Source organism: Ictalurus furcatus, chromosome 3, assembly GCF_023375685.1.
Source record: "Ictalurus furcatus strain D&B chromosome 3, Billie_1.0, whole genome shotgun sequence".
Lineage (NCBI taxonomy): Eukaryota > Metazoa > Chordata > Actinopteri > Siluriformes > Ictaluridae > Ictalurus > Ictalurus furcatus.
In genome coordinates this window covers 28,583,425-28,595,727 of record NC_071257.1, presented here as the reverse complement: position 1 = coordinate 28,595,727, position 12,303 = coordinate 28,583,425, and the positions used below count along the sequence as shown (strand labels likewise).

The 12,303-nt window shown below is 39.7% G+C and overlaps 1 protein-coding gene across 2 annotated transcripts in view; it reads right to left on the bottom strand.

Annotated features, from left to right (window-relative positions):
- htt (huntingtin) overlaps positions 1–12,303 on the bottom strand; it is a 52,465-nt gene that overhangs the window by 32,639 nt on the left and 7,523 nt on the right. For both annotated transcript variants that reach the window (XM_053621926.1, XM_053621927.1), the window contains exons 7-16: positions 9,741–9,882; positions 9,451–9,629; positions 9,127–9,331; positions 6,157–6,234; positions 5,035–5,399; positions 4,107–4,230; positions 3,691–3,809; positions 3,171–3,282; positions 2,839–2,976; positions 1,201–1,359 (exon numbers count right to left, since the gene is read on the bottom strand). In XM_053621926.1, coding sequence (XP_053477901.1) covers positions 1,201–1,359; positions 2,839–2,976; positions 3,171–3,282; positions 3,691–3,809; positions 4,107–4,230; positions 5,035–5,399; positions 6,157–6,234; positions 9,127–9,331; positions 9,451–9,629; positions 9,741–9,882 — 1,621 coding nt within the window. The remainder of the gene's footprint in view (positions 1–1,200; positions 1,360–2,838; positions 2,977–3,170; positions 3,283–3,690; positions 3,810–4,106; positions 4,231–5,034; positions 5,400–6,156; positions 6,235–9,126; positions 9,332–9,450; positions 9,630–9,740; positions 9,883–12,303) is intronic.

Genomic DNA, 12,303 nt, shown 5'->3' with positions numbered 1-12,303 from the left:
CCCGTTTCAAAGCCCCCACAACATTTCAATGTGGTTCAAATCCGGGCTTTGACTAGGCCATTCCATAACCCTCCATTTCTTCTTTTTGAGCCATTCTTTGGTGGATTTGCTAGTGTGCTTAGGATCATTATCCTGTTGAAAGGTCCACTTTCGGTTCAACTTCAACTTTTGGACAGACACATTACCTTCAAGCACTCGTTGAATAGATGCAGAATTTATAGTTGAATCAATAAATGCAAGCAGTGAAGCAACCCCAAACCATAACATTTCCACCACCGTGCTTCACAGTTGGTATAAGGTGCTTCTCCTGAAAAGCTGTCTTTGGTCTGCGCCAAACATGTCTGCTGTTACTGTGGCCAAACATCTCTATATTTGATTTGTCTGTCCAGAGCACATTATTCCAAAAGGTCTGGTCTTTGCCTATATGCTCATTGGCAAAACGTAGTCTTGCTCCAATGTTCTTTTTAGATTGCAAAGGCTTTTTCCTGGCACGCCTTCCATACGGGTCAAATTTGTGCAATCTCTTTCTGATTGTAGAAGCATGCACACTGACACCAACAGCGGATCCTGCAATTAAATTTTAGGGTTCTTGGAGACTTCTTTTTGCATCAGACGGTCTGCTCTTGGACTGAATTTGCTGGGATGGCCAGTCCTGGACAAATTGACAGTCATTTGAAATCTGCGCCACTTGTAGATGATTCTCCTTACAGTGGAATGATGTATTTCAAATAATCTGGAGAGCTTTTTAAATCCCTTGCCAGACTTATAGGCAGCCGCAACCGTTTTTCTTAAGGCCTTACAGAACTCTTTAGATCTTGGCATGATGACACCACACACCTCAATAACAAAGGGAACACCAGACACTAGATATGAGAGGGGTATAAATAAGACAGGTTCTACCTGCTCTCCCTAAGCAGGTTCTAAATGACCAGAACACCTGGTTCTAATTTTATGGATTTGAAGGTGTGATAAATGTAGAGGTATACCTACTTTTTCATGTGCCTGATCTGTTTTTTTTTTTTTTGCTAATATAAATTGTGAAAATTACTACAAAATGTCAATTTTGTATCATTTGATAGACGATAAACTTTATTAATAAGCACTGTTTCAAAGAGGATCAAATGTTTGCTTGTTCAAATATGTTAAAAAAACAACCACCATGTGGTTGTTTTTTCAAACTGGCTTTTCCGTGATTCTCACCAGTGGTGCTGTGGACACGTGCGAGCCACAACTCCGTGCTGAAGCGAGTCTTGAGCAGGATGGCTTGGATCAAAGCTCCACTCAGTATGGCTGTAGCTCCCCTAATCTGAGGATCCCCGTGCTCAATGTACTGCAGGATGTCACTGATGTACTGCTGCGCTGTTAAACAAAACACCACAGCACATATTAGAGTTGATTTTGTCAATACAATGAGACCAAATTTAGCTTGACATGCTGAAAATCACTCAAGACACATTTTCAACTGAATGGTGAGTTAATCCACAACCCCAATTCCAAAAAAGTTGGGACAGTATGAAAAATGCAAAAAAAAAAAAAAACCCAAAAAGAGTCATTTGAAAATTCAATGCACCCTGTACTATATTGAAAACACATTAACACATGATTTGATGTTTTACTTTGTGAATTTTATTCATTTTTGAAAATATACACTCATTTCAAATCTGATGGCCGCAACACACTCCAAAAAAGTTGGGTCAGTCGACGGTTTACCACTGTATAACTTCACCTTTTCTTTTAATAACACTTATTAAATGTTTGGGTGCTGAGTGAAGACACCAGTTGGTTAAGTTTAGCAAGTGGAATTTCACCCTATTCATCCACTACGCATTTCTTCAGCTGCGCAACTCTACGGCGCCTTCGTTGCCTTATTTTGTGCTTCATAATGCGCCACACATTCTCAATCGGAGACAGGTAAGGACTCTAGGCAGGCCATGCTAGCACCCGCACTCTCTGCTTACGCAACCATGCGCTTGTAATCCGGGCAGAATGTGGTTTGCCGTTGTCCTGCACTGGATGGCAGCATATGTTGCTCCAAAATGTGTACATATCTTTCTGAATTAATGGTGCCCTCACAGATGTGCACGTTACCCATGCCATGGGCACTGATACACCCCCATACCATGACAGATGCTGGCTTTTGGACCTGACGCTGATAACAGCTTGGATGGTCCTTTTCCTCTTTGGCCCGGAGAACACAACGGCTGTTTTGTCCGGAAACTATTTGAAATGTCGACTCGTTGGACCACAAAACACGATTCTACAGTGCTACTGTCCATCTCAGATGAGACCGAGCCCAGAGAAGTCAGCAGCGCTTCTGGACAGTGTTGATGTATGGCTTCTGCTATGTACAGTAAAGCCTTAACTGCATCTGTAGATGCAGCGGCGAATGGTGTTGATTGACAAGGGTTTACCAAAAGTATTCCCGAACCCATGTCAGGAAATCCATTACAGACTCGTGACGGTAGGCAGGCAAAAGAAAGAAATCTTTGCAGGGTTATTGTTATTGTGGACCCACATTGTGCAGCATTTCAACAATGCGACTGACAATCTGCATTACGGAGTTGTGAAGCGCATGTGTTTTGAGTACAGATTTCAGTTATACTGAAATTATGTAAAAAATGTATTAAAAATCATAAGCACTGGGTTACAATCAAAATAACAGGTAAAAGCTATGCTATGTTACATAGCATGTAACATGAACGCAATCCACATGTAGAAGTATTGTATATACGTAAAATAACGTATTCTGGTATATAATTTGCAATACATAACAATAAACAGCATATTAATAGAAGCAATTTTAATATAATTATATTCCAAACATATTCAATGTCTTACCATCAGTCTGCTGTCCATCCAGGGGCTCCAGGTAGAGTCTGTTAAAAAACGTTTCAGGGAGAAGCGCTGCTGCTGCTCCTACACAACTGACAGCTAAAGCCTTCACGCTCACACGGACCTCCTTATCAGGAACCAGCCCTGCAAAGCACGTTCACATAACATCGAAATAAAATCGTGTTCATGTCATAATTGAATAATATTATTTTCAATCGTTTCCATGGCATCATTGTATTTCTAAAACCACCCTACACATCCTGACCAAAAGAAGAGCAGCTCATGTGTCACAGCAGTTTCTAAGCACAATGTATGGGTGATGTTCATCCGGTTCTTACCGTTTCTTTGGCCGGAGAGCAGGAAGGAGGCAGACAGCAGCCGCACACAGTGCGACAGCGGGGCCTCTGCCGGATCAGTGTAGTGTCCGATGTCCCCTTTAATCCTAGACAGCTATTAACGCAGACAAAAAGCATAAAAAAAAAATTCAAATGCATTTTCAGCATTAGTGTGAGAATAAACAAAAGGTAGCAGTGTATATTTTAAAAAAAATAATAAAAGTTCACTATAGATTAAAAGACTAAATGGTAAGAGAGCCTGTATTTTTTTTTAAACAGGCATGAAGCTCTCGACTATATCTTTCCTGAAGCATAATAAGTCTGCAGTGACAGATGGATTACTACACTCTTTCATACCACCAATAAACAAGCCCTGCATGTACAGAAGGCCTATTTAGGAGCTGTTTAAACAGATAGCAGACATCATTAAAGCATTCATGAATTCATTCATGACTTCAGGGCAAATACTATGTATTTTATTATGTATTCATAATCGAACGCTGTATTATATGTGCATTTTAACCTTGTTATCAAGGTCCACTGGCTCCGGAACCTCATCCTTTGGTATAAAGCGATCCACGCTGCTATCAGAAGCTTGTCTGTTGTGGCCTTTACCCTCCAGTAGGTGAGGCTTACTCAGTGCTGGGGGAAGGAAAAAAAAAAAAAAAAAAGACAACCGCATAATTTAACAATTTAAGTGAGAAAGACACCATATGTAGTTCGGCAGCCAAAATCAGATCGGATCAAGTGATACTATAGATTCAGATGCTTAAATCAAGGTTTGAATAGTAGATAAAGATTCTGGTAGATGAAAACTTTATTGAAAATTGTTTTTAAGGTCATGTACAGTGGTCTTAACAGGCCATATGAAGGAATGCGGTCATGATTCTCGGTGTATCTGTGCGCAATGCCTGAATGTTGCGTGAATGTCGTTCATACCCAGCACAGAGTGAGCAAATGACTCTGGAGCTTCATCAGGGACAGGAGCCACTCCCTCCTCTTCCTCATCCTGCAGAGTGCCTATCTGCATCCCTGAGTACTGACTCTCACTGCCATCCAACACCTACACACACACACACACACACACACACACACACACACACACACACGCACCAAAAGAACCAAACATGAACCAAGAACACACCAACATTCACATACAAACATGGACACAAACACGGGCATAAAAAAAAATAATAAATAACACAAAAACAGAAAGACATGCATTATCATTTCTTATATAAACAAGGAATCAGGATATTCCAGTTCGCAAACTGCTATGAAAGACCAAAGCACTAATGGATTCATCTTAAATATTCAGCCAAAGATTGTATGCAAAATCAATGCATATCCCTATATCAGTGCATGTTTTTATTATTTTTACTGGGGGAAAATGTTGCAGAAAGGTAACTGTAATTAGTACAGAATCATAAAGTAACAGATGCACAAACATGCATTCTGGATGCTTGAATCCAAATAACCAAAGAAGATCTCATCATCATGCTTCTTACTGAAGGTCAGAATTAAAAATAGAGATGGTTACTTCTGAATTCTTCTTTTAGGGAGAAAGTGAAAACTGATTAACAGCATAAAATGCACTTGACTGATTTTCTGTGCTTTCTGCACAATATGGGCGTGCATGAGGAAGAAAGCTTTATTTTTTTTCAAAAACCAACGCAGCTGAGCTCAGACAGGAGGATGGGGAGATTAAGATATAACCCTCATTCTGCCACCTGCTGACCTTGTCACTACTGCTAGCGAAGGAGACGGCAGAAGAAGAAGAAGAAGAAGAAGAGGAAGATATGGAAGAGGAGGTGGCTGTGTAGGATGAAGAGGCCTCGCTGTCGGGGTGGAAGGAAGTGTATCTTACGAGCTCGGCGCAGTCTGAGGGAGTCACGGCCGAATCGGGCCCCTCTGTGGTTGTCTGGGAGCTGTCGCTAGGAGGTGAAGATGACCCCGCCCCCACTGAAGGATTGGTCTCTGAGTGCAAATCGGCAGTGGCGCCCACAGCCCTGATGGCGCTGCTCGAGCTGCGACTCAGCATGTCTTCGTCTTCCTCGTCAGGTGTTTCAGGTCCACCCCCTTGTTCTGATGATGCGCTCAGTTCTACAGAGTCGCCTGGCTGCAGGGTATGCTGGGAAGAACGCGGCTGCTCTGTGATGATGTCGGCCTGGCTGAGGGACGACACGCCTGACGAGGAGGGGGCATCGCTGGAGCTTTCCCCTCCCACTGAGGCTGCAGGTGTTCAACAGATAAATAACCATAATGCATTTGTGCTTTAAACAAACTAATGAATTGATGAACAAACATTTTTTTTGTATTATAACACAGTGCTTTTGAATTCACAAATCTGAGTGGTCAGAAGGCATTGATTAATTGTCTATAATGACAGCTCTGACTATAGTCATAATTACAGTAGTAATTCAAATCACAGGTTTACTAATGCAACAGTCATCGTTTCTATAGCAACAGCTCAATCACAGGAACTTCTATCGCAGACACTCTACACCTGATCATAAACAGACAAACGTTTAACGTTTATGAAAGGAGTCTCCAGCATCAGGTAGTTGTCCAATATGGGGAAGTCTTTAAGACAAAGGATTTTTTACACTTTGCAGTTTCTCAGTTAGATGAAAAGCTGTTTTTCTGTGTCATTAACTTAACACGGAGAAAAAAAGAGGCAGGTGAGGGAAAAACTGTTTATAGCTCCTATAACATAAGAAATAACAGGAACTAGCTTGTTCCACAACATTAACTGTAACTATAAATGGTTAAAAGTATGGTCTTTTTTGAATAAAAATAACATTTTAATTGTGGATCAATTTCTTTAGTATAAGAGGAATGAAACACTTTAAAGATGTGCTGTTTTAGAAAACAAATAATCACACTACCCCTTCGTTGATCATTTTCCAATAACAGCACACCCCAAGTGTTTTACTCCTTATGTTATTAATTGAACGGACATACTGAACTTTAAGGTCTTAAGTCCTACCTGTAAAGGAGCCTGTCGTGACCTCTGCCTTCTCAGGATCATCCTCCAGACCCTCCTCTTCCCCTGACAGGAGTTTACCTGAAATAGTTACAGCATGTAGGTGAAATGACCCCATAACGTTATGAGCATTGTAGCACATATGCAGTTTTAAATGACATAAAAGATTACAGCAGAACATCATGTTCGAACCTAAAAATGTTCCTCAATGACTGATAAGTTTCTAAAGAGAGGTCAAAAAATAGCATGAACACTACTGGTCAAACGTTTGTGGACATTTGACTGAAATGTTTCTCATGATCTTACAAACCTTTTGATCTGAAGGTGTATGATTAAATGTTTGAAATCGGTGTCATAGACAAAAATATAATTGTGCCAACATATTCATTTCTGTCATTAGAAAACTAACATTTTATTTACAAAAAAATCTTTCATTTAAACGAATGACTCGGAGCGAAATATCCCAAAAAGCAGCCAATAAGTGTCCAGTAGGTGGGAACTCTTTTAATACTGTTTAAAAACATCTCAGGGAAATTCCTCAAGAAATCGGTTGAGAAAATGCCAAGAATACATTTCTGGAAATTCTAGGCAAAAAGGGGGTCTACTTTGAAGATGCTGAAATATTAAATTATTTTTTATCACAACATAATTCCCATTGTGTTGTTCCAGAGTTTTGATGACTTTATTACTATTCTAAAATATGGGAATAAATAGATAAATAAATAAATAAAGAAAGAAAGAAAGAATGAGTGTGTCTAAACCTTTGACCGGTAGTGTACTTCACCAAATATAACATGCCGTAGCTAGTCGACTATCACTTATAACTATTTTGGTATACAAAGATGCAAAAAATATAACTTTAGACTGACAGTTTTTTGACAAATGTAAATCGCTATACCATTTTGTATACCGATATTTATATTGCACTACAAGCAGCGTGCTACTAATGAATGAAGGAATAAATAAATAAGTAAAGCCTTCAGCTCTATTTCTGGATGTTTTTCTTAAAATGGAGATGGAATCAAAAGGACGGGTGATACAAAGGTTAAAAGGTCAGGCAGGACGTCACCTTTCTGCTTCCTGAGGACCAGTGGACTGGATGTTGATCCCCCAGCTGCACGCATGCAACAGGAGGTAGAGAGAACAGCAAAAAAAAACCCAGAAACCAAGGGAAATGGAGTTCAGACAGTTAGAGATTAGGTCAACAGACAAAGCAGAGGAGAAGTTACTGAAATCAGATGAGCGATTATGTCACAGAATGATATGAGTTTTTCAAGTGGAATCATAGAAATGCTTATTATTCAACAGTCACATGCAAGTTAGGAGGTACACACAGTATATGAAAGTAAAGAAACACTGTTAGAGATGTTAGAAGCGTTGCGTTAAACAGGTCTCATACCAAAGTTTCGGTTTGTGGGATTTCTTTGTGAAATATTTGCAATTCCCTTTATACCACATTGAATTCTGGAGTCTGATTGGTCAGAAGTGGTTGATTAATTGTCTTTAATGACAGCTCTGACTATAGTGCCTGCTCAAATGGATTCGTTCTAACGCATTATTTCCACAGTAACAACGTGCGCAAGGAAACGTATATAGAAAATCCATATAAACAGATTTTAAAAATGTGTGATTGTTCATATTTGGTGTGAGCATCTACAGAAGGAGTCTCCAGTGTCAGTGCTTTGGAACAGTCCGAAGTAAAGCTGTAACATTAAGCTTTCCGAAACAGGAAAGTCTTCAGGATGGCGGGCTTTTCCAGCTTTCTCTGTAACAGGACAAGCTGCATTTTTTCCCTGGCTTATTAACTTCCAGAGAAAAGGAACGACTGTTTATAAATGCTATACATTAGGGGACAGGAATCTATGGCTCTTTCAATGATCGGCTATGGCTCAACGGCGGGTCAATTAAATTAAAACTCTAAATATTACATAATTCATAATAGATGCCTGTTTGTCATGTATACACCAAGCTGTGGCACAAGCAGCTCACAATTCACTGGAAAGTGTGAAGCAGAGTGGTAATTTCCTGGTCTAATTCATAAGTCAGCTGAAAACTACATAGCCGGTCTGTTTTCCGTTTTATTTATTTATTTTCTAACAGAGGTGAAATGACTAAAAGAAAAGAAAAAAAAAAAGGAAAAAAAAAAAAAAAAAAAAGAGTATCGCTCTTTCCAGTCTAAACGGACAGACGAATTTGCATATTTTGAAAGTCGCATTAATTTATTACATTACCACGTTTTATAATGATGCAATAATAGTACTGATAAAACTATAAGAAGAAAACATATTTAAAAACATTCAAAAATATATGTTAACTTTTCTCTGGCTCTTTAGCTCTTTTCTCTGGCTCTTTAGCTCTTTTCTCTGGCTCTGCCGGCTGAAAAGTTCCCGACCTCTGCTATACAGGAACGAACTGGTTTTGCGCATACTTGGCAATATTATATGTAACTATAAAAACATAAAAATAAAAATGGTAAATTGCCATGGTATAAGAGAAATAAAACATTTAAGGACATGATGTTACTGGAAAACAACCAACTTCATTGTGTTTATACTCTTATATTTAATACGTTTGCTTAAAATAGTTTTATGCTCTGTGCTCTTCAAGACCCCTTACTATAGAAACAAAACTCAGATAGTCTTTTCATTGTTTGTGTTTAATAAATTCAAGGATCAGAAGTGGAGCTTTGTGTTCCCTACTGTTTAGACCTACAACAAGCCAGGTCCAAGCAGGGTCAAAGTTGAATTAACATGATAACTCTTATCAGACTGCTGCTTTAGGGTCCCTACTGGTAAAATGGTATTTAGTAGCTTAAGCTAATTAATTGAATACGGGTAAGACCAAATAGATCTTATGGTGTCCGTCCTTAATGTTATTTAATAACTGAAAGCTCAGAATGTAATAAAGATCTTCTTCAAAGACGCTATAATTGCAAATGTACACATAAACTGCATCAATAAGGCAACAAAGTACCGATGAACTCGACGATGCTCCCGCTGCGCGCGCGGCTCTCCATCTCCTCTCTGAACACACGGGTGTGTGTGATTTTGCCAGGAATTATTAGTGTGTTTAGGAGCTCAGGAGCTGGAGTACGGAACAGCTGTTGCAGAAGCTCCAGAGAGGCGGTTACCACGTTATGATCACGGTGCTGTGTGTAGTGTAGCGTCAGCTCATAGACCTGATTGGAGACATGCATCTTGATTAATATAAAGACAAATTTAATTAAACAAATCACAGCTGTTCAATATTTCCTCTAAAAGATATTTTTTTAAACCACCTTATACAAAGCAACCGTACCTGGATGAGCTGTTCAGGTGTGGGGGACACGTCGGCTTCTTTTCGCATGACACCGAAGCTGCCTTTCAGGCTGGTGCTTGCGTCCTGCTGCTGCAACAGGGGCATCAGGTAGCGCAGGGTTAATAACACACCCAGAATCAGGTGGCTCGAGTGTTCCTCATCCACTGGCACCACCAGACCTGAGAGAGAACAGAAGACAAAGAAGTTGGGACAATGTGTTAGAGAAAGGAGAAAATGAAAGCACTGAGATGTATGCATGGGTGTTGTAGGAGTGTGTGTGTGTCTCATACTTAGCAGCACGTTAAGGAGCCAAGTGTAGAAGTAGTTGGCTCTGCGCGAGTGCTGACAAACACTGACAGCCGAACTGGCCGCTGTGCGCCGAATAGTGGGAGAGCTGGACTTCAGATTTGCCACGAAGGCTTTCAGAAGCACCTGCACAAGCACAAAGACACAACTGTTCAATCTCCAAAGGAAATGGCCTGCACCTCTTACTAAGTATTCTTTAAACGAAAAAAGAAAAAGAAAAAAAGCTAATTGCCGAAAGTTGTACGTTGTCTTTTCTACATCAACTGCGCAACCGAGCAAGCATACATCCTGCTGCTTAAATCAGTGTCTCTATAATATAACTAAAGGACATTGAAGATCTTATACATATAATCCTTCAGCTCCAGAATTACTGGCACCCTTAGTATTGTAAATATATGTTTTGGAAAAAGAAGGTTATGGAAAAGAAGTGTCATCATGGTTAGTTAGTGTAATCTAAATGAAAATATTAGAGAAATCTGATATTTAAAATGATTGGTACCAGTGCGTTTCGTGCTTTGCGCCACCTCCTTTCGCCAATGTAATAGCACAGAGTATTCTTAATAAAACAGAGCAAGAAACAGATCCTCCATGGTCCTGGGTCCTGTCCTCTCTTGTGGACTCCTCTTCAGCTCACCTACAGGTTTTCACTGGGGTTTTGGTCAGCAGACCGGAACATCGTCAACAGCTTGATTCTGTGGTCTGAATTTTATTTATGTGGATTTGGACATATCATGTGGATCACTGCTTGAAGATTCAACCATGACCCAACTGTAGCTTTTTGGCAGCTAAGTTTTTATTTAAAATCTCCTGGTGCTTTATGGGATGTTATACAACCATGATGTTAAACTGTACATCCTAATGCCACGGTCACACTAGGCTTGAAGCGCGCGTATTTTTGTCGGACGCCAACGTGAATATGAGCAGGAACAGGATGTGACATCATACTTCAGGGCACTGAAGTTTTCATAAATAATCACGTTTCACAGTAGTAAAATGTCAGACAATGTTTGAAGCCGTTAAAAAATAATTTGATGTTTCCATCTGTTAAATATACCATCTGTTCCTGTTTTCAACGACACCATGAACCAGGCAGACTCTCTTTTGAAGCTGTTTTTATAATATTTCAAAGCTGTGTTGTAAAGTACAGGATAGTTCGATACTGCTAAAATTAGCGCTTCTCTTTTTGAATTTCTTTTTTTCTTTTAACTAAAAAGGTCAGGCAGCGACGTCGCAATCATCTATGGGTCACGTGGCGTAGTACGAAAATTCTACGCATGAGCTTGCATTTGAATGGAAGTCGATGGAGCGCTAAAGCCTAGTGTGAACGGCACTTTACAAGGTTCCCAGGGCCTTTGGAGGAAAAACCTCAGCACAACCTCACAGATCCTCCACCTCCACCACCAGGTTCTAGTGAACCCCAGGAGCTTATGCTTGTGTTTGAATAAAAAAGAATGGCTCATACTGTGTGTGTTTGTGTGTGTGTGTGTGTGTGTGTGTGTGTGTGTGTGTGTGTGTGTGTGTGTGTATGGAGGCTAAATACACTTGCATCCTTCTCCAGACAGGTTCATACAAGCCCCAGTTGTTTTAAACTTCTATATTTATTTTCCTGACAGTAGTTATGAGCATTTTCAGGCCACTAGTTTTAAAGCTACGGCTTGATTTATGAAGACCAACACACCTTGTCTCGTTTTATTTCTGCATTCTCTAAACTTTCCCATGTTGATGATTAACTAATTGAATAAGCCTCTGTGCCACCTCACAGTGTAAAAGTCATAAATGACCACTTATGAGCTCTTACACACTCAGGAACACTTTAAATAAATAAATAAATAAATAAATAAATAAATAAATAAATAAGCTGCATTTATATTCTGGGGGATGCCAATAATTGAGACTATCTATTTTTCATAAAACTTGTAGGGGTTTTTTTGTTTGATTTTTTTTAAAGAATATTTTTACTTCAAAAGGTGAGACTTTTAAAAGGTGAGACTCCTCCAATATTTTCAGTGACAATCTAATTAACCACAAAGACACTCAACATCTCTTACAAAATTTAAGAGGGGAAAAAAAACCCTCAATTTGACTCCAGAGGGAAGGTGCAATGGAAAGTGGGTGAATGAGTAAGACTGAGCATGGGAGAGTCAGTGGGAAGAGGGAGAGAGAGATTATGTATAATTGAAGCCAATCTGAATGAGTCACACTCCACATTTAGAATATGATGTCACCCTCATGCTCTCACGCCTGGAATCTGGGCAGGCAAGACACTAACAACACTGAAGGTGGAAAACATGTTAGATCCCCAGCTGATCCCCTGTAATACAGTCACATGACATAAACAAGGTCACATGTTCATTATACACACTTCAGTGGATACTTAAAGGGCTGATGATTATTTCAGCAATTCATCTGAAGCACCTCTGCTTGGACTGAATGGAGCTGGAGAAGGACTTGCTCAGTAAATTAGGGGGATCAAAAAAAAAATGTAGGCGCTTCAAAGTGCCTTGAACGTAATACTGTATATGACGTATATACGAATATATGTCTGGA